We start from the raw sequence: 26,204 nt of genomic DNA on the forward strand, positions 1-26,204 counted from the left end.
GACTACCAGTCTCATAATTGCTAAGGAAGTCACTGGAGCCAGAATATTTATTAGCATGTTATAAATAGAAAAAAATCAGGAACCTGGATTTTAAAAGTTTTGCCTTGTATCAAAATGGAAGCATATGTCACAGAAGGGGCTCAAGGAGTCCAAAACTAACTCCACTCCCAATTCTATCCCTCTTATTATGAAACATGCCTTAGTATGGAATGCTGCTGCTGCTAAGTCGCTTCAGTCGTGTCTGACTCTGTGCGACCCCACTGACGGCAGCCCACCAGGCTCCCCCATCCCCGGGACTCTCCAGGCAAGAACACTGGAGTGGGTTGCCATTTCCTTCTCCAATGCATGAAAGTAAAAAGTGAAAGTGAAGTCGATCAGTCGTGTCAGACCCTCAGCGACCCCATGAACTGCAGCCTTCCAGGCTCCTCCCTCCAAGGGATTTTCCAGGCAGGAGTACTGGACTGGGATGCCATTGCCTTCTCCGTTAATTTTAAATTTACACTAGATTTGCTTCTACGATTTCAACCCTTTTTTTGTTATTATAAACATACATAATGGCCTGCCTCAGGGAGATAACCTGAGTCAACCACCTGTGAAGGACATTTTCAAGGACTGAATAGTCATTTTATTTTGTTTCCTCACCTCCCCTCCATCTCTGAACTATGAGAGAACCTGGAAACCAGGCCCTGACAAGATGATTATTTTGTGGTGCTAGCCTGCCATCTTCTAGGTCAGCTGGCTCCCTGATTAAAATCTCTTTCTTGCCTCAACGCCTCTTCTCTCGGATTTATTGGCCTGTCGTGTGGTGAGCAGAGCAAGCTTGGACTTGGTAACAAGGATATGGTACATCAACAACATATTTTACACTTTCACTTCCTTTAATAAATATACACCTTATCTCTAAATAAGTTCTAAAATTTTTTAAGGAGGGGGATTACAACTAACATTTATTCATCAGTGTATTCACTCAAAAAAACCCTCTCTCTTCCAGGCACTGTCCTAGTAGCTACATACATAGCATTAAAAAAAAAACAACAAAAAAAAAACACACAAAACTCCTTGTCTTCTTGTGTCATGCATTATACTGTACAGTGAACAACACATTCAAACAATAAACACAGAAATAAGGAAAATATAGTCTGTCAAATGGTCCTAAATGTCATGGGAAAAACAAAGTATGGAAAGAGGACAGGGAACACTGGACAAAGCAGAAGCAGAAGGGTAGCTGCGATTTTACAAAGAGCAGACAATTTGACAGTAAGCACCTTAATGATAATGCAACGTCGCACCAAAGACCTAAAGGATTTGAGGGAGACTATCTTAAAAAACACATTCCAAGAAAAAGCAGTAACAAGTGCCAAAGGTCTGAGGCCAGGGTTTCCCTGGCATAAAGAAGGCACAACATATGGGCCAGGAGGGCTGGAGAGAAGCAAGCAAAGGCAAGGCTGGGAGCCTGCAGTGTCCGGTCTCTGCCTGTGTGCTTTTGAGTTTGAGAGAAATGGGTGCCAGTGGAGCACTGGGAGCAGTGAACACCACAGTCCAGTTTGTGTTTCAAAAGAATCATTAGGGCTGCTGATGAAAGGTCGATGCTAAGGATGGAAAAATGGAAGCAGGGGTTCAACTCAGACGAATAAAAAGCTTGGAACTCCTCACTCCCATTCTTACGAGAATGTGCTAAACAAATGGCGAACTCAAGGAAGATCCAGTTGCAAAGAGATGAGACTACCTGGAGGAGAAACGGACAGGAATAAGTAACTGGCAATAACCTGCTGAAGGCTGGTTAACCTTCAGTAACCTGCTGAAGGCTGAATGTGGTGGGGCTTAAGTGAGAGTAAGAAACTTCTGGAGCCCCTAATCTTAGAGGCATCTAGCATCTAACTCTTTTGTGGGTTTTAGTTCAGGGCCCAGGAACTCCCAGGTTCTTGCATTGAAAAGCCAAGAAACAGGACTTCCTGGCTCTGCAGAGGAGGAGAAAAAGAACTTTTATGAAATGATCCTCCTTTGTAACAAAGGTCGCCCCTCCAGGGAAGCAGCTTTACCACAGCTGTCTCCCAGGGCTGTGGGGGACAGGCACTCCTCTCCCTCCCATCCCCTCTGGCTTTCCTGTCCCAACAAGAAGGAGAGAGAAGGAAAGTTAAGAAACTCTCATAAAGGTGACAGCCCGGAGACACTAAGATTTAATCACCAAAAAAAGAGGACACATTCCTTCTCCTACATTTAACCAACACACCAGCAGGGCTCCAGTATAAAAATGGTTAATTTACAGGAGAAAGAGATGCAAAATACAGACTCCAAGTTTGGGCTAAAGCCCAAAGACTATAGAAAAGAAAAGGAAACCAGGGAAATACAATGCCTCTATCTACAGCAAACATTCAACGCAAGCCCAACTCAGGGTCAGATTAACGTTAAAACTCACACTAAGCCTTTTTTACCTAAATTCCTATTATTAATACCTGATAACATCACGTCTGACTCTCACAAAAGCATGGTAAAAGGCAAGGAAATGGAAGCAGGGAGATTTCGCTATAGCCTTTTAGTCTGATAAAAGATGGTGGTGACTTGGGGCACGATGGTAGCAGTGGAAATGGTAATACATGGTCAAGTTCTGGATGTGTTTTTGAAGACAGAACAGAGGGGATTTGCTGATGAAATGGATGTAGGGTAGGAAATAAAAAGAGCAGATATAGATGACTCATAACGTTGGGCAAAGCTTTTGAGAAAATGCAGTTGCTATCAACTGAGATGGTAAAGCACTTGGCTGGAGTACAGGTTGGCAAAGGGGTTGTTCAGGAATTCAGTTTTTGATGTCTCAGAGGATTTATACTACTGGTCAGCTGTATACTCATTTAACTAATAATATTTGGAGTACTTAAATACGATCACACTTCTTAAGTAGTAGGAGACACGAAAATATATCAGACGTGCTTAATAACTGTTTTACTGAGTGAACAGATGGATGAAGAAATGACCAATCATTTTAACCATGCCACCAAAATAATTTCAACAAAGTCAGAATCATAACTGTCAACAGTATAGTAGCTAATGCTGGAAAATATTGGGGAATTTTTTCACCTACCCTGGGACAGAGACTGCTACTTATAGCAGCATCTCAGGATCAGCCCCACCCTTCCTCAAGAGCAACACAGTGTGGCAGGGCACTCGGATTCCCAGGATAAAGATGATCTCTCCCAGCCTTCCTTGTAGTGAGGTGTGGCCCAGAGTCTGGGAGCGAGCATGGGATGGCAATCTCTGTGATATGCTCTTAAAGAGAATGGGAACACCCAACATTTGTCCCTTCTGTCCCCCTTCCTGTTAGCTGAAGTGCTGAAGTGACACTGAGCCATTTCGGACCACTTGGACAGGGTGACCCCACCGAGATGGCAAGGGAACAAAAGCAAAGGCGTGCGGATCCAGAAGACCCACGGCGCCATCTTATCAGCTCTGGACTACACAGGCTTAGACTGCTATGAAACAATAACGATTCTATCTTCTTTGAGCCACTGCCATCTTGCCTCTTTGTTACAGTAGCTTAACCTGAAACTTAACCGATACATTCAATAAATCCTTCAAACAACCCTGTGATGAAATATGCCGGGGTTTTCTTTTAATTCCTTACAGTGTATATCTCTTTTAAACAGCAGGAAAATAAACTGGCAACCTAGCCATGTTTTATATATTCTCATGTACCAGTGAAGAAAAACTAGCCGAAAAGCATTCTATAAAGAACAGATTGCAAAAATTTTTACAGCAAGATTCAGGTGCAGACATTCAATAAATTGTTCAGTGCTCACTATGTTAAAAGCCACAAGGTAGAGAGTTTTCCATGAGAACTGAAGAATTCTATGCTATGTATCAGCTCCATTTTAATGTTTCTGCTCCTATTAAAGTCTCTGCAACCTATTAACCATTTTAAGTTAGTTAAAGACAATTAGTCCCCTGTCTTAAAGAAATGAGTAGTTGTTCAAGAACTCTAAATTGGTAATCAGATAGGAATGCCAGAGTTGTTTGTGGGACATCTAGATACTTGGATAAATATCCTGATATGTATCAGCAGGCCATTCCATTCATTAGGAACAGTCTCACACATTCAGTATTTGAATACTGGTACAGAAATGTGCTGGAAAAAGTAGAAAAAGCCTAGTTCAAACATTATGCAAGCTGCCGTAATTTAAAGAATAAACACACAAAAAAATAGCTTATGAAGAACAAGACGCTGGCACTATTTACTATGATATATTTTTGTACTTAAAATGTACACTTATTTTCATTCAACTGCTCTCTAGCTTCTGTCATCATTTCCTTGCCTAAACCAGAGAAATCACTGAATTAACAGCTTTTGACTATTCACTTACACTTTAAAGGCTACTTTCTACTCTAGCAATAGATTTTGAGATTTGCTAAATAATTTTCTAAATCAAAAGCAATCATGAAAAATATGCTCAGCCTTCTCATTGTACAGTAAAAAGTGTATTTCCTTAAGTGACTTAAGGACTTACTTCCAAATGAGAATGTGCAAACCGCTTGGCAACATCCAGATAATTTAGCCTCTGCAAAACTAAGGATGACTCAACGCTTACACACGCACACACTGACACCTACAGACACAATGCCAAGATTCAGAGGTAGCCTTATCTCCAATCTTTCAAAAATGTCAGTGTAAGCCTTGTGGTATTTCCTCAGGTGATGCTTGGAAAACAGAAGGGCTAAACTGTATTTAAGTGAGATAACCTGACTTATTACATGATGAAAAGAGATGATGTCCATATCATTATTTTAAAATGCGGAAATCAAGCATTTTTCTAAATTCTGACGACAGTCAATATTTTTACACAATAGGAGCTCTAACTCCTCTGGACAAGTATAATCAGGAACTTAGGAAAACATTTCCCTATTCCAAATATGGGACAACGGTAGTCTCTAAAATGGTCACATTAATCATCTCTCAAAGAAAAAAAAAAGAAAATGTTCAAGTAAGTATTACAAGAACCTCTTCTTTCTTAACACTGTTAAAAAGCAAGAAGGAAAGATACAAAAAAGCAGAAAGAGTAAACCATCCAGGTAAAAGCATAAAATAAAATATTACCTTTAGCTGGGTTTACTTTTATCCCTGACCTATACAGCATTTCCTCATTCTGCCAGTCTCCGTTCCTGATTGCCGTCTTGAGTCCATAGAAAACAATTAATGCAGCTGTAGCATAAAAAATCAAGCTCTTGAGAAACCTCTTTTGGACTTTGACATAAAGGGCTCTGGCACCCACTGTAATGAGGAGGCAAAAGCCCATACTAGGAATATACAATACTCGCTCTGCAATTACAAAGCCGACATAGAAAAACAGGTTCGTGGCAGGAACAAAGGGTATTATTAATAAAGATAAAGACAGAACAACTATGTTCTCCGTAGAAGGAAGCTGTGTTCTCTGCGATGCATTGTTTCTAATGCCATTTTCTACTTTGGATGCAAAGCTGGGTTTAATCTCTGAGTTCCCGTACTCCACCTCTGAATGGCAGCTATGTCCATTTGCATTCTGCTTGCCATTTGTTACAAATTTCCCGTTGCATTCTCTTTCTATGCTTGGGCTCTTCAAACCAAAGTAGGCAAGGAGGAGGAGTCCAGTATAGAAGGCCACAGTGTGTAAGTTTCTCCAATCAGAAATTGTTTTGAGCAGAGGCACGGCGTCCATTGACCAATCAAAACTGAGGGTATCTGGGCATAGCAACAGCCAAAGGTTCTTGGTTGGCAAGTAGAAGAAGGTGAGCGTGCGAGCCAGGAGGCTGTCCGAATCAGCAGCTGGGTTGTCAGAGTTGGAAAAGCTTGGTGGTTTGTTTCCCATCCAGTATAAACGGGCACCCAAAAGGGAAGTTCCCCAGAAAGTTAACAAACTAATGCTGAGAAAAAGAGACAAGTTCTTCCTCTGAAACCAAAAGAGAGGGGGAAAAAATTAAGATCATCATCAATACGGCACAGGAACAGATCATTTAAAAATGAAAAGTATCTTTAAATGGACAACTAAAAACAGAGTATTAGGTTTCAAATACATGACTTTGTTTCTATCTCCTTTAAACATGCTTATGGATCCTGTAAGCTTTAAAAAATTGACTATGGAATCCAATTCTGTATACAATTTTTCATGAGTATCTTTTCCTCTTGTTTCTCGCTAAATACCAGTAACCAGAGCCTCAATTTCTTGACCTCTATAAAATGGGTTGAAAATATTTCCCTCCCCAAACTGGTATTAGGTCAAAATGAGACCACAATATACTCAGCACTGTATGTGGAATATAGTAGACATCTAATAAATGTCTTCTTTCATTTTATAGTTTAGATTCTGGGGAAAACAAAGAGCGGGCATGCCAAAAAACATGAAGTTGACAGGATTCTGCATGGCTCACAGGAAAAAGAGAATTTAGCTACAGGTACACCCTGATTTTCAAATGTTCACTTAATGCCACTTTGCTTTTACAAAAGACCTAAATTAGTACCTATTCTCATTAGCAACAACAACACAAATGCAAAGAGGATTTTCACTTTTAAAAAAAAAAAGGTGAAAAGTGAAAACAGGTTCTGCATTTGTTTTTGCAGGGAGCCATCTAGAGAGGCAGCGCATACCCCAAACAGAGTGGAATCACCAAGCGTTTTCCCCAGGAACTACACTCAGCATCAAGCTGCCACGGCTTTAAACTGTTTCAGGGACCATCTGCACTTCATCTCCATTTATTTTCTACATCTGCTACCAAGATGTTTCCTAAGGTAATATAGCACAGAGTTGGACACGACTGAAGCAACTTAGCAGCAGCAGCAGCAGCATTTCAACTTACAAAACTTTTCACAGGAACAAATACCTTCATATAACAAGGGGAACTGTGGTATGTCTATGCCAGTCCCTATTTAACTATCTTGATCTCTTCGCAGAATTTATAAACTGGGCTCTCAGTGACATCAGTGATAATAAATATCTAATAAGACTCCTCATGAATCCTAAATTTCCATGTCAATGGTAACTTTTTAAAAGTAAAATGGCTTTAATAAAAAGACAGAACTGAGGGAGGGAGGCCAAAGGGCATCACTGTTAATAAGAAATTTCTGGCAAACTCTTTCAACCAAAATAAGAATTTAGTGACCTCAATTTAAGTTCCAAAGAGGCAGTGGAAAGGGAGAAGAGCCGACACCATTTCCCAACTTTAATGATTCACTGCTAATGTGATCTCTCACTGAGATCAAACAGAATGAGCACACATACTCTGGCACTATATAAAACTGTCTTCCTCAAAGACATTCAGAAAGGTGCCTGGAACCATACAAAGATATGCCAAATATTTTGCTTAAAAAACCTATAAAAGGTAACAAAAGCAAAAATAAACAAGTGGGACCACATCAAATTAAAAAGCTTCTGTACAGCAAAGGAAACCATCAAACAAAATAAAAAGTCAAACCACTAAAAATTTGAGATAATATTCACAAGTCATGTATATGGTAAGGGGTTAATATACAAAATATATAAAGAACTCACATAACTTAAGAGAAAAAAACAACAATCTTTTAAAAATGGACAGAAGATCTGAATAGACATCTTTCCAGGGAAGATATACAGATGACCAAAAGGTATAGGAGAAGGTGCTCAATGTCACTTATCCTCAGGGAAATGCAAATCAAAATCACAGTGAGGTATCACTTCACAACTGTAAGAATGACTTATCAACAAGACAAGAAATAGCAAGTACTGGTGAGAAAGTGAAGAAAAAGGTACACTTCTGCACTTCTGATGGGAATCCCAAGTGGCGCAGCCACTACAAGAAACAGTGCAGAGGCCTCTCAAAACATTAAAAATAGAACTACCATACGATGCAGTAATTCCACTTCTGGACATCTGTCCAAAGAAAATGAAATCTCTACCTAGAAAAGATGCCTACACACCCATAATCACTATTTACTGCAACATTATTTACAACAGCCAAGACAGAGAAACAACTTAAGTGTCCATCAACGAGTGAATGGATAAAGCAAATGTGCTATATATGTACAACGGAGTATTACTCAACCATTAAACTATAAGTTCGGTCAATAGCAACAAGAGACCCTGCAGGCATTATGCTAAGTGAAATTAGTCAGACAGAGAAGAACAGACACGGTATGACCTCACTAGTAGGTGGAATATTAAAAAAAAAAAACAAAAAACTGAACTTGTAGATAAAAACAGATTGGGAATGCCAGATGCAGGGGTTGGGAGGACAGCCAAAATGGGTGAAGGGGTAAAGATAGTCAAAAGTTAAAAAAAAAAAAAAAAATGTCCAGCTACAAGATAAATAAGTTCTGGAGATGTAATATATAGCATTGGGATGGTAGTTAAAAACACTGTATTGAATATTTGAAAGTTGCTAAGAGAATACATCTTAAATGTTGTTATTACAAGAAAAAAAACAGAAATTTGTGTGTTTGTGCTGATGGATGTTAGCTAAATTTACTGTGGTATTCATTTTGCAATATATACACATATCAGATCATCATGTAGTATACTTAAAACTAATTCAATGTTAAATGTCAATTACATTCCTTCCCAAAAAAGAAAAAATCCCAGTCCACAAAGCAATGTATTTTGAGCATGTACAAGTTCTATGAAAATAGTGTCTTATCATATGATGCAACCATCACTGAACTCTCCTCCTCTGACTGTCTCTCATTCAGCCCAGCTCTACTTGCTAGAAGCCACAGAACCCATCTGGGACATCTGCTCCATCTCTACTCTGAACCTATGTCAGCAAGGATCATGATATTACCAATTGTTATTAAATACTAATGACATCATCCTAACTTTTCTTCATCTTCATAGTCATTTACCCAACTACCTACTGGGCACAGTCAGAAATACGTTAGGTACCTCAAACTCAAACTCCCCAAAATAGAAATTTTTCATTAATGTCAGATCATTCCCTGGTGGCTCAGTCGGTAAAGAATCTGTCTACAATGCAGAAGACTCAGGTTCAATCCCTGGGTGGGGAAGATCCCATGGAGAAAAAAATGGCAACCCACTCCATTATTCTTGTCTGGGAAATCCCATGGGTAGAGGAGTCTGCTGGACTACAGTCTGCTGCTGCTACTGCTAAGTCGCTTCAGTCGCGTCTGACTCTGTGTGACCCCATAGACGGCAGCGCACCAGGCCCCACCGTCCCTGGGATTCTCCAGGCAAGAACACTGGAGTGGGTTGCCATTTCCTCCTCCAATGCATGAAAGTGAAAAGTGAAAGTGAAGTCGCTCAGTCGTGTCCAACTCTTAGCGACCCCATGAACTGCAGCCTACCAGGCTCCTCCATCCATGGGATTTTCCAGGCAAGAGTACTGGAGTGGGGTGCCATTGCCTTCTCCAGTCTACGGTGTTGCAAAGAGTCAGACATGACTGAGTGACTAACATACACACACATTAATGCTAAATTCACAGAATTAACTGCCTAAAATTAACTCTTTAACAAGTTTTAAAACATTTGTGGCAGATTCCTGCTCAAAATTAATTCATGTAATGCTAAATAGAATTTTTAATGATGGAGGAGAAATGTGTTCATTAGCCATCAATCTTTCCATTTCAGGTCTGTCCTAGCAAAAGCCAATGTTTGAAGACACACTTTTATCTAAGGATAACTTCTACAAACCATTCCTCTGCTCCTCTAAAATTCCATCCAGTAAAAGTTCTAAAATTTCTTATTTTAAGGGAGAAAACTCACGAAACCATAAAAGTTGTAATAATTTGTTAGATCAATCACGTAATTGAATATTCTTAGATTACACAAAGGACAAACATATTATTTGGCAAAGACAAATGAGGCAAGGTACCAATTTATCATAAAGAAGACAGATCTGGGAAAACAATTAAACTTTGAATTTGTACCAAAAGTCCATTTTGTAACTGAGTATTAACCAAGTCCTCTGAGTATAACTAGGGCCATTCTACGACAGTATCTTCTGGTGGGGGTAAGCAGAGAAGATGAAGGGGAGGAGGAAGGCATTACAAAAACAGCTACAGTCAGGCAAGAAAAGTAAGGGAGTTAGAGAATTACATGGGGAGAGAAATGTAAGTAACCAGGTTTCTTTGCTGGTTATGAAACTCCAGAATAAGTTGGTCTGCAGTTCAGTTCAGTCCTCAGTCATGTCCTCCTCTTTTCGAGCCCATGGACCGCAGCACGCCATGCTTCCCTGTCCATCACCAACTCCCGGAGCTTGCTCAAACTTGTGTCCATTGAGTCAGCAATGCCTCTAACCATCTCATCCTTCATCGTCCCCTTCTCCTCCTGTCTTTAATATTTCCCAGCATCAGGGTCTTTTCAAATGAGTCAGACCTTCGTATCACATGACCAAAGTAATGGAGCTTCAACTTCAGCATAAATTAGTCTTAATGATTACATAATTATGATTATATAATCATAAGTTAGCTTTAATGATTATATAATTTTGATTCTTCTGGAAATGCCATAAGGCAAAACTATCTTATTAATTTTTTTAAAAAGTATCATTATGCTAAATTTTAATAAAGTATTATAAACATTACAAACTAAGATATGATTAAATGATTCTAGTCTTAATTATGATGGAAGAAAATATCAATACACTCAACTACAAAATAAAGATGTGAGTAATGAAGACAATTCAATGATAAATATTATATAAGAAGGCTGCATGCATGCTCAGTCTCATCCAACTCTTTGCGACCCCATGTACTGTAGCCCGCCAAGCTTCTCTGTCCATGGGATTATCCCTGCAAGAATACTGGAGAGGGTTGCCATTTTCTTCTCCATGGGACCTTCCCCATCCAGGAATCAAACTCGCATCTCCTGTGTCTCCTACATTGGCAAGCAGATTCTTTACCTCTGAACTACCTGGGAACCCGTAAGGCTAAGTGCTGAGAAAATGAGAGAAATGAAAAAGCCTGAAAAATAAAATGTGCATTAACATATTTTACATTTTAAAACATTTTCGTGTACAGTCTCTAATCTAAACAACTGACATAATAACCAGGATCAAGAGACCCAAAGGTTCTAAAGTGAGACATTCCATATGTTCATTCTCCCATAATGGCAAAATCTACGTGGGCTAAATAAATGACACTATGGAAGGAAAACTGAGCTAATACGTTAAAGAGAATTAAGGCTAAAATTTTAAAAGTAGAAGAATTTCTAAAGCCTTGAGGTAGGTTCATACTTTAAAAAGTGGTAGCCAAAGATTGAAATTGTGACTTTCAAGTCTCTTTAATGCCTTCTCATAGAATTTTGTTTAAATTATTATCTATAAGAATGGGACTCTGATAAAAACCAAGTCTCTCTTCTAACCTCATATTCACTAATCCTGTGGAGATGGAAAGCTTGTATTTCTTGATTTTGGTCGCTAAACTCTGATTTATGGATTCAGTTAAATTAACAGTTTTGATTGAGCTACAACTAGGAGCCAAGTGACCATGTGATTAGCCTCAGCACCTCTGCACTGTTTTGTTCTCCAAGTGGAGCAGCAAAATGATTCAACACAGGTGTTCCCAAGATAAGGCATGAGAATTCTGATGAGCTGCCACCTTAGACTTGAAAGTCAAAACTGGTAAACCACCACATACAGAAGATGAGATTCTAAATTCTGGGAAATTTAAACATGATCTGGATATAACCAATGATTGAGAGCACTGTAAAATGATTGCAATTTAACAAAAAAAGTGTAATCAGTTCATTCAAGACAAAGGCTTCTTTACGTGGCAGACACTCTTCTGTTAGTGCTGGATATACACCTGTAAGAAGAAATGAGAGCCCATGTATTCTTGGAGCTTCACATATTCTACTTTGTCTAGAAAAATACTTTGGAAGGAGAAGGATCATAGTGACTTCAATGATAGTTTTCAAACCTAAAGGATGATCAATATCAACTGTGAGCTTTTAAAATACTGATGCTCTAGTATAAATCTCCACAGGAGATTATAACATAGGCACGGTTGAGAATCATCGAATATTTGCTCAAGTCTAATACTTACTATTACCACTGAAAATACTGTTGGACTCTAGCTTTCATTTCACAAAGTCTAAGGCATATTTTCCTCACACGCTAAATGAAGGAACCATAATGAAATGTAAATAATGCTTCCTTTCAGGCTCTGGGACAAATTGAATTCCTAGTGTAACAAATGAGTGCCATGAAGGTCAGGCTACAAAGAAATTGAGATCTTTGGAATAAGTAGAATTCAGGGTTGAAATATTCAAGTCTTGTTGCAGCATACAGAAGACAAAGGGTTTGTTCTTAGGAAAAAAAAAAAAAAGAGTCTTCTAAACATGTACCACAAAAAAGCAAATAATCCAATAGTAAATACAGGTGTGAAACTACAGACATGAAATTCAGAGAAAAGAGAACAGTAAATATGTGAAAAGATGCTCAATCTCAATAATCAGTGAAAGCTGAAGTGGAAAGAACATACTTCAAATAAACTTAAAAAAAAAAAAAAAAGAAAAAAAGACCTGGATATTAAAGTCCCTGAAATTGTGCTGAAGTGAGAACTACCACACACTGGGGAAAAAAAACATAAATTGTGCAAACTGGGTGGGAAATTTGGACGTGTTTAGGGAAATTAATAATTTGTATCCCCTATCATTTGGTCATCTGAATTTAGTTACATACTCTTTAATAAAACCTCTTAGATCTGAATACAATGTCATCTAATGAAGCATTGTTAATAAAAGCAAAAATAAGGAAAGAACTAAAAACTTCATTATATCAATATGAAAATAAATTATGGTAATGATCATATGATCTAATATATAATGTAATTAAAAGAAAAAGCATTTATATAATCTCTATATATAGTATACAGCTACATATATTTATATAAATATATATCAACATGAAAAATACTGTATAGCAATAAGGCAAACAAATCATTTTATACTAACATAGCTAGTGAAAAACCATTGTGTAAAATATGCATATTATAAAATCATATTAGCCATTCAGGAAATAATACTGTTTTTTCACAAATGCATACATATGTTTATAAAGGTTTTTTGTTGGTTTATTTTTTCCAAGTCTAGAAACAATTAAACCAAACATAAGATGATGAAATATCTGGGACAGGATATGGCAGGGAGATGGACTGATGGGTAAGAAAAAAGGTAGCTTCAAATTTCTGAGTAGTTGCTATTTATTCATAGCCCCTCAAAATTTATTACAGAAAACAAAAGGTCCAAAGATCTGTCATGCCTAAACTTATATTTCTTGAGTTTAAAAGAGAATTTTTCTGCTTTGAAATATACAAATAATGTTAACAAATCTAAATTCTGGTTACAGGCACTTACGTATGTGATGTGTTAGTACTATAATTTTCTATATTTAATAATTATGGTAGCTCTTTTAATTTCCTTAATTAAAAGATCTTTTCCATGTCCCTATTTAATCCATCTATAATTATTTTGTAATCTTTACCCTAATTTTCCTAGAAAATCTCATAATTTCACAATACACCCTAACTGGCATACAAAATTATGATAATGCTATGCTACTCTTTTATATCTGGGGTAAAATAACTGACACATCTTTGAATTCCCAGAAGTTAATATACACTCTGACATTTGTAGGTATTCAAATAAATTATTCTTAAACTAACTCTGACCCTCAAACCAAAAGTCTATTTAAACCTATCATCTCACACATTTTGAATCTTGTTATGCTAAATCCTCATTCCTAATCCCTTATGAAGGGCTATAAATTAAACAATATTGCACAACTCCAAGGCTATTTAAAAACAGCTTGGTTATCACCATATACAGAAAGTTGGCCTTGTCACCTTTATATCATAACATTTTTTGCCTGTCTCAATCTCTCTCCATGAAGAGTACACAAAAAAGCAATGACATATGTTCTGGAGGAACACTGTTCTGACTACAATTTCATTCCAAAAGTAGAATTAAGAATGGGAAAATGACTAGATGCCTAAGAAAATTATCAGCAAACATATTTTATGTCAATTATTGAATGGACAGGGTTCCTTCATGGTTTAATTCACTATCTACTTACAGAATGATATAAATCTGCTTCATGAAGGCCTAATTTCTCTACAAATTCAAATATGTTCTTTTTTTTTAAATTCTCCTTTAACATAAAAACAGAAACCAGATCTAATCTCCATTTCACTGTAAAGAATTATGTGTTTCTAATCACAAAATTTTAGAGATTTTTCTGGAACTGTCAAATAGGAAATCACAGAATGGAAATCAGGTAGGAATATAAAATTCATAGCTGACAATTTTATCTCTCATCTTTGGATACTAATGGAATAAAAGGATGTAGCTAGAGCTTAACCAAATAATGAGAAATTTATCATAAAATATCAAAGTCTTTTCCACACATCACCTGAAATATGAAGGCAAAGCTGATGAGAAGACCCTGCCACATAAATGAATGGTGATGTCTTTATAGAAGCCATACAGTGATTTTTTTCCCCCTCTATGGGAGTCTTTGACTAATGAAATAATATAAGAGAAAAGCAAAAATCAATTACAACAGCTCCCCTCTATGTTGTTCAAGGAAAACTACCATTCATGATGGCAGTTCCAATACTGCCTTCTGCTCTCACATTTTGTGAGACAAAAAGGAAACTGAAAAGAATTGTTTCAGACTCAATGAAAGAAAAATGTAAACATTCTGCCTTAGAGTATTAAAACCATCATGAGACTCACTTTTTGGCAAACTAATGAAAATAAATTACTTAAGCACAAGGCTCATTTAATTCCAAATTAAGCCCTTGGCAATGATAGTAGCGTGGTAATAATAAAGTAGATAAAAATCAGTATCTGAAAGTTATAAGAATAACTGAGAGAAAAGACTATACAGACATAACAAAAGTTGAGCATCCTCTATTTTGAATCCACCATTCATCACTGAAGTCATAAGCTTTTGTTATATCAACAATACAGGATTTCTTCTCACTGTTCTCCTTTCTGAAATAGTTCTCACTGGAGATTCACCCCAAAACAGATTTTTCTGAATACATGACAAGAAGGAATGTTTGGCTAAAAGTATAATTGGAATTTTTTTTCTAGAACATATTCTGAGATTAATCAGTTTTGCCATAATCAAGTTGTCAGGGTAGTTCTGTTTCCCTTCAAACAAAGAATTGTTTTCCTTATTAATAATTACCCTATATACAACATCAGAAACCTTTTTCTATACCAACTTACAAGATAAAACAATTTTAATATTTGATATTTCAAAATTATAAAGAGGTTCAATGGGTAGGTTCATCCAGTCTTTGTGAGGAAAGAATTTAAAAACTGAGAGCATTAAAAAAATGTTAGTACATTAAAAAAAAAAAAAACATATGTTAGCAAAATACTTAACACTTTATATTATAAGGAATTTTTTCATTTATTCAAGCTGACTCTATAATATACCATAATACTTTCTATTAAGCTTGGCCATGTATTAAAGTATTCCTTATATCCAGGCAAATATTGAGAAGCTTCATAAAATCAGATAAAGATTAAAATTCACTGATGAAAATGTACAGACTTTTTAGACAAGATTATAACTTATCGAACAAGATTTTCATGAAAGGAAGAGTATGGCCATATAAAAATCCAAAGAGTTTCAAAGCATATTCATGTATGTGATACACTGAATAACACATGAATAACACATGATATTTATCCAAAGTTTAAAACCAAATATATTTGGATTAATTTGGTAATAAAAAGCAACCAAAACCAACAGGATTTTTTAAATTTCAATCACAACTATTAGCTTATTTGAAATTTTCTTTTCATGTGATATGTCTTCATGTGATACTAGCTAACATTGGAGAAAATGGAGATTAAAAATTATTTTTAAATGTGATGTAAAGAGAAAAAAATCTAAGATGACCATCTATTGTTCTTTCATTTAAGTATAGTTGAAAACTCCTTAATTTTACTTAAAATTTTGTTTTAGTTATTCCTTAAAAGGTGTTAGCTAGTGTTCACATCTTGATTTCAAATACCATTTTCCAATAAGCAGAACCAAAGTTATTTGGAGAAATGTACTGATTTTAGGCCTGGGCCAGGAAATATAGAAGAAGGTGAGCCTGGAAAATCTTCTAGTACTAGAAACTAAGAAAGTGCTCACACACACACACACACACACACACACACACACACACACCAGGATGCAGAAAAGGGTCAAAGGCACACAGGAGCATGCTTAAAGAGCTCCCCTGGCCAAAGCCAGACAATTTGAGCAATAAAAGAAGAAAAGTAGTATTAGGTTATAATCTAAAGTATAAAATATCCATGAGTCTATACTGACAAATGATATAATAAAATGATATGAGAAAATGGGAACGAGGGAATATAACTGTACAAGAGAAACTTGAAAAACACTTTTAAGTCACTTCAGTCGTGTCCCACTCTGTGCGACCCCATAGACGGCAGCCCACCAGCCTCCCCCGTCCCTGGGATTCTCCAGGCAAGAACACTGGAGTGGGTTGCCATTTCCTTCTCCAATGCATGAAAGTGAAAAGTGAAAGTGAAGTCGCTCAGTCGTGTCCGACTCTTAGCGACCCCATGGACTGCAGCCTACCAGGCTCCTCCATCCATGGGATTTTCCAGGCAAGAGGACTGGAGTGGGGTGCCATACACTATCTCAGCCAAATGATCAAGGTCAACCTGAACAGTAATAAATCACGTTGATAGAATGTACCCTTCATTTCTGATATTCTGTGATCAAAATGTCACTTTATCTGCGTGCTTCCTTTCAAAACCAAAAAATCCAGTCTAATCATGTGAACAACATCAAGCCAATTCCAATGGAGAACATTTTACCAACTACCTGACTAGGAATCCTCAAATTGTCGTTTATCAAAAGTAAAGTTTTGCAAAACTGTCAAAACCAAGAGAAGCTGACGAAGACATGACAAATAAATGTAATGAGCTATCCTAAATGGCATCCTGAAACAGAAAAAAACGGGCATAAAGAAAAATGAAGGAAATCTGAATAAACTATGAACTTTATAGCATGTATCAACATTGGTTAATTAATTGTAACACATATACTACACTAGGGTAAGCTGTCAATAACAGGCAAAACTATATTTGACTATATGAGAACTCTGTTGTACTCAATTTTTCCGTAAACATAAAACTGTCCTAAAAAATAAAGACTATTCTAAAGAATGGTTGTTACTAGAGTAAGAGTTGCTAGAAACCAAATGAAATTAAATAGATGGCCTCTGATGGGTCAATATCTAGGAGCCAAGAAATATTAACTGAAAAATTAACATCAACATAAATGTCTGTTAACATTTTACATGTCTTCAAAATTAAAAGGACAGTATAAAAGAATAAAGTAAATGACCACTGAATTCAGGTTAAATATTCACAGCTGATTATATGGACTGTATGAGAGATGATATACTGATTTCAAATCCTGTTTTGTGTTTTGTCTGGCATTCCACAGCTTTTGTTTTACTAGAAACCTCCAAAAGAGAAGCAAATACCCTGGGAAGGATGCTTCTAAACCCATGGCTAGGGTGTTTTGGTTGGCATGGTGACCCATTCTTCCTCATTAAGCTAACATGGGGAAATTAAGCAGTTAGCAATTCCTTGTGCGCCCACGGCGAGCTACTTCCAGAGCTAACTATTAGAGACTGAAGTACCCGAAGAGTTCAATTACTGAAAGTGCACGGGTGTGCCACAGCCCCTAAACCATTACACTAAAAGCTACCCCCTTAATGCCAGCCTTCAGAGTAATCTTGTTTAGCTTAAAATAAGAGGTTTAACGCTTCCCACCAGGCAGTGCGCTATGGTCAAATCAGGTTAGCCATGAAACAATCCAGCCTTTATGAAGAAAATATGTGAAGAAAATAGCCTCGTGACCTAAGAAACAAAAAATGCTTTAAACCAAAGAAGACACCTCTCTGACTATCGAAACACTTTGGGTTCTTACTAAAGTGCTTTCCCTATATTTTAAGATGACACACAACAGGGGGGAGAAATCAAAAAGAAAATAAAAGTGCTCAAAATTAACAGAATTGGGAAAAGGAACTCTTTTTCTATCAATCTCTCAAGTGGACAACTGTACTGCAAAAGCATTTCCTGTGCCAATGGATTAAAGGGCAACATTCTTTTAACTCTGTGTGGCTTTAGTGCCACAAACCAGCCATTATGAGATGCGTTCCAGTCTCATTAATGAGGTAAGCATGTGAGCCAGCATTTTGGAAACATAAAGAGACAAATTATAATGAGACTTCACTCAGTGGGGAGGCCAAGATACAGCAGTCTTCTCTCAAAGAGAATAGACAGCTCTTTAATGCATGTGGGAGTTTTCCTACAAAGATACAAAAGACACCAATAAGAAAATAAAGATTTTATATGTATATAAACAAAACACACACGTACCTTTATAGGTAGGTTTTCATTAATAAGCATAATTTTAATGCTTAATGTCTTGGCATGGAAATGTGTTCCCATTCTGTAATTATACTTATCTTCTGCTAGATACGAAGAGTAAATTCAATGTGTAAATGAACAAGTGCTCATTTACTTATTCTCAAGGTTAAAAATGTAGCCCTTTATCTATACAATCCTCAGGTGGACTTTGTCTATATTCACAAAATGCTCACTGATATAATATTCATTTTTTGATTGGGAAACAGAGTAATTAGAGTCTTTGAAAGAAAATTTTCACCTGGGAAAACATCCATCAATTTTTCAAATTTTCTCAATATTACAACCATTCAGAAATTCCCAGTCAACACTCTGGCACAAACATAGACATAATAATTATTAGTCATTCAGAACAGATAAAGAGAACTGGACTCTTCAATAAGAACACTTGAGTAGAACACTCTGGGCTTACTAAGCAAGAACGAGCATCATCATCTCTCCTTCCCTTACCTCTGTCTAAAGACAAACAGAATAAGCAAACACCCATGCCAGATTTTCAAGTGATCAGAGTAGGAAGCAAAGTTATGGTTACTAGACTCCATTATAGAACAAAACAACTCTACCTTCAGATCTTTTTTGGGTGGACAATTTGGTTTCTTCCATTGACCACAGAAAGAGATGTGAGGAGCAGCAAAGTAGTGATGTCAGCAGTAACCTAAGGCTAGTTGTTCAAAATACCTTAAACCAAAAATTGAGTCCAAGAATGAGTGATGTGAGCAAAAACAAAAACTATACCTTGAGTTCTCAAAATCACTGCAGATAGTGATTGCAGCCACGAAATTAAAAGACACCTACTCCTTGGAAGGAAAGGTATGACCAACCTAGACAGCATATTAAAAAGCAGAGACATTACTTTGCCAACAAAGGCCCGTCTAGTCAAGGCTATGGTTTTTCCAGTGGTCATGTATGGATGTGAGAGTTGAACTATAAAGAAAGCTGAACGCTGAACAATCGATGCTTTTGAACTGTGGTGTTGGAGAAGACTCTTGAAAGTCCCTTAGACTGCAAGGAGATCCAACCAGTCCATCCTAAAGGAGATCAGTCCTCGGTGTTCAGTGGAAGGACTGATGCTGAAGCTAAAACTCCAATACTTTGGCCACCTGATGCAAAGAGCTGACTCATTGAAAAGGATCCTGATGCTGGGAAAGATTGAGGGCAGGAGGAGAAGGGGACGACAGAGGATGAGATGGTTGGATGGCATCACCAATTCAATGGACATGGGTTTGGGTGGACTCCGGGAGTTGGTGATAGACAGGGAAGCCTGGCGTGCTGCGCTTCATGGGGTTGCAAAGAGTCAGACACAACTGAGCGACTGAACTGAAGAGTCATCTCTCATATCTATGCATGTTATTACTCTAAAAAAGAATTTCTTATGGAAATAGTAAACCTAGATGGCAATACTTATTATAAATAAAGAGGATGGCTTTTCTAAGAGCACCAATATTTGTACCATCAAATAAGCATTTTTAAATGCATGCTTTTATTAGCTGAAATTAATCATCAAAAGGGCTACCCTTGAATTATACTTACTTTATGAATAATAAACTAGTTGCATGTTTCATATTATGCAGACACAGAAATGATTGATATAGATGCCAAGTGGCCATGAGCCAGATGTTTGGGAACAGATGAAAATACAAGCAAGTTTTTTTAGTTCAAGTTCTGTTCTGATGGCCTCTTCAAGTATGTCTTCTTGCCAGAAGCAACTTGGCAAAATGCAATTTTGGGAGCCTTTTGGTAGCAGCTACCAATCTAAACAGATGAAATCTTTGTGTAAATGCTATTCATCTAATTTCTTTTTTTCCCTCTTTTAATGTGAGATTTGAAATTAAATTTTAATCATACACTGATTTTTAAAGACTATATATGTGAAATGAGGTGCTTCAGAAAGTTCATAGCCAACTTCACGAGATTTGGAGACAGAAAGGAATTTGACAACTGTGAAACCTATGTAACCACTGCAGTATTTGTCTTCTACGTGAATAAGACGTTAAGTGAAAGTGAAGTCGCTCAGTCGTGTCCGACTCTTTGCGATCCGTGGACTGTAGCCCACCAAGCTCCTCCGTCCATGGGATTCTCCAGGCAAGAATACTGGAGTGGGTTGCCATTTCCTTCTCCAGGGAACAAGACTATAATACAACCCAAAAGTTTGATCTGACTTTAAGTTAGTTTGAAAAAAAATTCTGCATTTATTAAATACCTATTTTGAGGACCATTAAAATTCTCCCCATTAATCTTCCCTTTTTAGCATGTCCAGCTTTTGTAGCTATCATTGAAGAATGATATTGCTAACCATTTCGAACTGGGTTAAAATCTAGTATTTTTTAAGATGTAGATCTTTGATTTTAGTAATATCAATGTTAATAACTCCTAGATTTAAGTAAGAATTACTGAAAAAATCTCTCATGAGTCTTCAAAACATATTTTGGATAATTCTTTCAGCCCAACACAACTCCAATTAGCACTAATCAATGCCATGCCCTAATTATTTAAAATTAAATAAACTGAAGTTACATGTGCAAACATTTTGCAATTCACCCTGCATCCACTTCTCTTTTCAAGTTAACTCATAAGATAAGACAACTTGTTTTAATAGATTATTATCACTGGATTACATCCAGAAAAGCATTTGTCTTATGGGAATTCTGTCTGCTTTCATAGTTGTGGTTTAGTGGATGCTCCTGGGCTAAACTGTCAATCATTTTGATTGGCTCCTGGCCCCGAGAACCCTACTGGGAGTCAAGCAAGAAGTTTTTTCCAGGTGTGTGACTGGCACTCAGTAAGTCTAGATGTAGCAAAGGGGAAGGGAAAGGAAGTGATTGGTTAACATATCTGACTGGAATGCTCTGGCTTGTTATTCCATATTTAACATGCCCTTGTTTAAATGCACTAGTCCCTGTTCCCTCATAATGTAATGTGTTAGGCACCTTCAACACAGCAATAGACTCCAGCAATGCTTAGAAGTGTAGAAAACTCATGCAAGCATTGCCATAGGCAAGTCAAACATTAACAAAACCCAAAGATGAAAAATCATAACACTGTGCTATAAATTTTGATAGCTAGAAAATAATAAAAATTACAGGATACACTTGAGTCTTTATTTAGCCTCTGTGACTCAAATATTCCCTTTTAAGGAGTACCAGGAAATTCCATTCTTGAATAGGTTCCGTAAGAACTCTTAAATATCCCAGCACTTTTACAGTGAGGATCAAATTTCTCAAAAAATCATTTCTGTTCTACTCTAGGCCATATCTCAAATCTACCCACGTATCTTGTTCCTTCAATAATCTAAACAAATTCAGGTCAACCAAATGATATGCTAACATGACTACAAATTAAGCTCCATTCTATTTTTCTGTGAGAGACCAGATATTATGAGGAAAGAGAATTGTGTGTAATTGCCTAATGAATTCAAACACCTGTTAAGTCATTTTATCCCTCCCAGATGAGGTCCCAGCATCTAGTAAAGAGAGCAGTGCCTAGAAAACAACATTCTAGGCTGTCATTATATTTCACTGGAGTGCGGGAGTGATCATTTATTAGGAGGAGTAACACTAATTATGAAGGTTTAGTAAACATTATACAGAATGTTTTTACATATATTATCTCAAGGAATTCTTTCTAAAGCCTTGTTTGTAAACTTTGTGAATTTGTATTTTACGAAAGGGTTGGTGAAACTCAGATGAAATAGGTTGCCCAGAGCTAATGGATAGAAGAACTAAGACTCCAAGTTACGTCCTTTAAAAGTCCAGGGTGCCATATCCTAGCCCCGGCCCCCACCAAACCACACAGTTCCCATTTTGCAACCACTGCCTCCAGTCTTCACCACCAGGTTCTTTAACCTGCTCTCACCCTCTCCAACCTCTAAGTGATATCCAACATGAAAGACCATTCAATTCCACAAGAGAAGCTCAAAAAGCCACAGATGGCAAATGCTAGAAGAGGCCTAGAGATCAGAGATATCTATCTGTAAAATCCCAGAACCCCAGAGATTTATCTCCTCATGTTTATTACTTCTGCAGTGAGGAAATGGATGTCCATTGAGCTTAAATGTGCTCACCAAGAACACAGGGCTATCTGACCAAGTTTGGGATCAGAAGTCTCATCTGTCTTTGTGTTTGTGGCATGGAATGTGATCCCTCTGCTTCACTCTTCAACAAGAATCTACAATAATTCAGGAATAGATTCCAATGTTTCTGACCTAGTATTCAAAGCTATCCAAAATCTGGCCCACCTTTACTACATAAACTTCAAAATTATCCAGCCTCATTACTCTATATATGAAGCAACTTTGCATCCATCTACCTAACGGTACCACTATCCTAAATGTTCTTTTTCACCTCCAGCTTAAATTCCACAAGACATTCCCAACTTCTCCAGGTTACATTAATCCCTGCCTTCCCAAAGCTCTCCAGTTTTATAAATTTGTACCATATATGAAAGATTGTAAAGGTCAAGTCTGAAGGTGCTAAGGGCCACAGCGACACTAAACACATATAATCTTAATGATTATCAGAAATAAGTCTCACTGCTCCCACAGAAATATAAGCTTCTAGAGGGTAGAGGTGTGTCTGTTTAACTTCACTAAAGTAAACATATCCATAGTAACTGGACCTACACCCGACACAAGGCAGGCACTCGACATTAGATAGATGAGTAGGCACAGGAATGATTGAGCAAATGAATGAAAATAAACAAAAGAATAAGGAACCAAGACAGCAGTCTAGAAGGGAGTTGGAGGGCAAATATGAGGGTGGTTTTAGATACAGCAGAATCTTGATACAATGATCAAACTTTCCAATCAGATCTCTCTAGCCTACATACCTATAAAAGACAATATAGAGAGGGGGTCCTTTACCCTAATGGCACCCCACTCCAGTACTCTTGCCTGGAAAAGCCCATGGACAGAGGAGCCTGGTGGGCTGTAGTCCACAGGGTCACTAAGAGTCGGGCACGACTGAGCGACTTCACTTTCACTTTTCACTTTCATGCACTGGAGATCAGATCAGATCAGATCAGTCACTCAGTCGTGTCCGACTCTTTGCGACCCCATGAATCGCAGCATGCCAGGCCTCCCTGTCCATCACCAACTCCCGGAGTTCACTCAGACTCACGTCCATCGAGTCAGTGATGCCATCCAGCCATCTCACCCTCTGTCATCCCCTTCTCCTCTTGCCCCAATCCCTCCCAGCATCAGTCTTTTCCAATGAGTCAACTCTTCACATGAGGTGGCCAAAGTACTGGAGTTTCAGCTTTAGCATCATTCCTTCCAAAGAAATCCCAGGGCTGATCTCCAAATGGTAACCCACTCCAGTGTTCTTGCCTGGAGAATCCCAGGGACGGGGGAGCCTGGTGGGCTGCCGTCTTTGGGGTTGCACAGAGTCGGACACGACTGAAGCGACTTAGCAGCAGCAGCAGCAGCAGCCGCCTTTACCCTAACATTTTTTGAAGTCCATGTGGCTAGGTGATGATGCAGCCCCTCTTTTCTTTAACTTACACAGTTTATGTCACTGTCCAAACCTTTAACAAATCATTTACTTTTCCTGGTGGGTGCTGTATTGACTTAGGAGTTTTTTTTTAATTTTATTTTTAAACTTTACATAATTGTATTAGTTTTGCCAAATATCAAAATGAATCCGCCACAGGTATACATGTGAGCTAACAAATCTTATCTTGCTTACTGAGGAAAAAAGTTCAAATATATTTTTTAAATATACTTGAAACATGAAGCTAGGTCAGTTCCTAATCTTTAGGGCTCTTTGTAATCAATGAAGAATAGGAGAAGAATATAGTATCTTAAAGAGAAGAAAAAAGGAGAGGGAGAGACAGAGAGAAAAGGAGGCAGGAAGACTTTTAACCATTAGACGTGTAAGTTCACCTGAACAAGATGACAGTAATCGGATGACAGGAAACCTCTGGGCATCATCAGCTCTAAATGAAGAGCCTTAAGAAGCCCACTTCCCTTCCCAAGGTCTTCAGGAGGTGATCCGAGGTGTTAGAAAAGTTTGTAAAAAAAGTTATAACACTGGACAAATGTAAGACATTACAGATATGAAGGATGGGCACTCATGAAACAGCTACGTTAGTTCCTTCCAAAGGATGCTATTATGAGATGTGAGAAATGTCTATGTAACTGCATACCTCCCAGTAACTGGATACTATCGTCCTAGGGAGAAAGTTGTTTTTAATCTCATTTCTAAACATTCCTATTTTAAAAAAGGCAGTCATTTCCTAGTTTAGTGTTGTACAAAGTGAAAATTTTAATGATTAATAAATATAAAAATGGACTAATCTTTGCAATGTTAGATAACAGTATCAGAATATTCAAAGTTACTGAAATTCTCTAATGAACTCTGACTTCTAAAAAATATATAAAATAAGAGGAACAACTATTCGTATGATATTTATGGCACATATTTTTAAATTGGCCAATTTTCAGAGAAGAGTAACCATCTTAAAATGGATAAAAAATAAAACCAATGCACATTAATGGAGCATTTAGCATGTACTAGGCATTCAGAATTTCTACATATGAACTCACTGAATCTTCAAAATACCCTCAGTTTGAGGTGTCCTGAGACACAGAGGTAAAATCAGAATTCCAAGATCAGGCCACCATTTAAAATAGCTAATGCTAAGTGCTAAGTCACTTCAGTCGTGTCCGACTCTGTGTGACCCCAGAGTGGGCTGCCGTCCCACTAGGCTCCCCGGTCCCTGGGATTCTCCAGGCAAGAACACTGGAGTGGGTTGCCATTTCCTTCTCCAATGCATGAAAGTGAAAAGTGAAAGTGAAGTTGCTCAGTCGTATCTGACTCTTAGCGACCCCATGGACTGCAGCCTACCAGGCTCCTCCTCCATGGGATTTTCCAGGCAAGAGTACTGGAGTGGGGTGCCATTGCCTTCTCCGTTTAAAACAGCCGGCTTTATTTATTCATTCCTTCATGCAACCAGTTGCCTCATTAAGATAAGGAAAAAAATATTACAAATCATTGTGAAAAAATCTGAAATAACTTTAAAAACAGCCAAATGTAAAACTGCACTTTAAAAACATCCTTAAACGATACTTACTAACTAAAATGTAATATTTATACAACATTCAAGACTGAAGATTGTGGCTTGATGAGTTTGAAAGAAAGGGAAAGAGATGCAAATTCATGTGGATCCTTACAGATTTAGTTATCCTGGAAAACTCAATCAGTACTTCTAGTGATGTTTGATTGCCAAGTGCTCTTCATTCAAACAAGACTTTCCCAGTGGCACTCGAGGTAAAGAACACCCCTGTCAATGCATGAGATGTAAGAGATGCAGGTTCAATCCCTGGGTCAGGAAGATCCCCTGGAGAAGGAAACAGCACTCCAGTAGTCTGGAGAATTGTCTGGAGAATCCCATGGACAGAGGAGCCTGGTGGGCTACAGTCCATGGGCCTGCAAAGAGTTGGATACGACTGAAGCAACTTAGCACAGCATGCCTCATTCAAACAGAAGGAAATGGCCAATTTTCAAAAAGACAGGATGAAAGTTATAACACAGTAATATTGTCAAACTTTCCACTACCCCCCAACTGGCATTTACTTCTCAGCTGTTTCTTTTTTTTTCTTTATTTCAGTGACAGCTCCCCTTCATAATAAAAATGCTTGGCCTTTGTATAAAGAGGAATAAATAAATATCCTCAGCATCTCTTTCTTAATAATTTGCAAAAAAAAAATCAAGGAAGATGAAGAAAAATTCAAGTATCCTTCTACTACAAGTTAAATTTGTACTGAAGATATATTTTTACAGC

At 37.6% G+C, this 26,204-nt stretch overlaps 1 protein-coding gene across 2 annotated transcripts in view; it reads right to left on the reverse strand.

The window, feature by feature from the left end:
* Positions 1–26,204, reverse strand: part of TMTC2 (transmembrane O-mannosyltransferase targeting cadherins 2) — a 416,762-nt gene that overhangs the window by 202,045 nt on the left and 188,513 nt on the right. For both annotated transcript variants that reach the window (XM_070370955.1, XM_070370956.1), the window contains exon 3: positions 5,084–5,912. In XM_070370955.1, the coding sequence (XP_070227056.1) occupies positions 5,084–5,912 (829 nt within the window). The remainder of the gene's footprint in view (positions 1–5,083; positions 5,913–26,204) is intronic.

This window comes from Bos mutus, chromosome 5 (genome assembly GCF_027580195.1).
Source record: "Bos mutus isolate GX-2022 chromosome 5, NWIPB_WYAK_1.1, whole genome shotgun sequence".
Lineage (NCBI taxonomy): Eukaryota > Metazoa > Chordata > Mammalia > Artiodactyla > Bovidae > Bos > Bos mutus.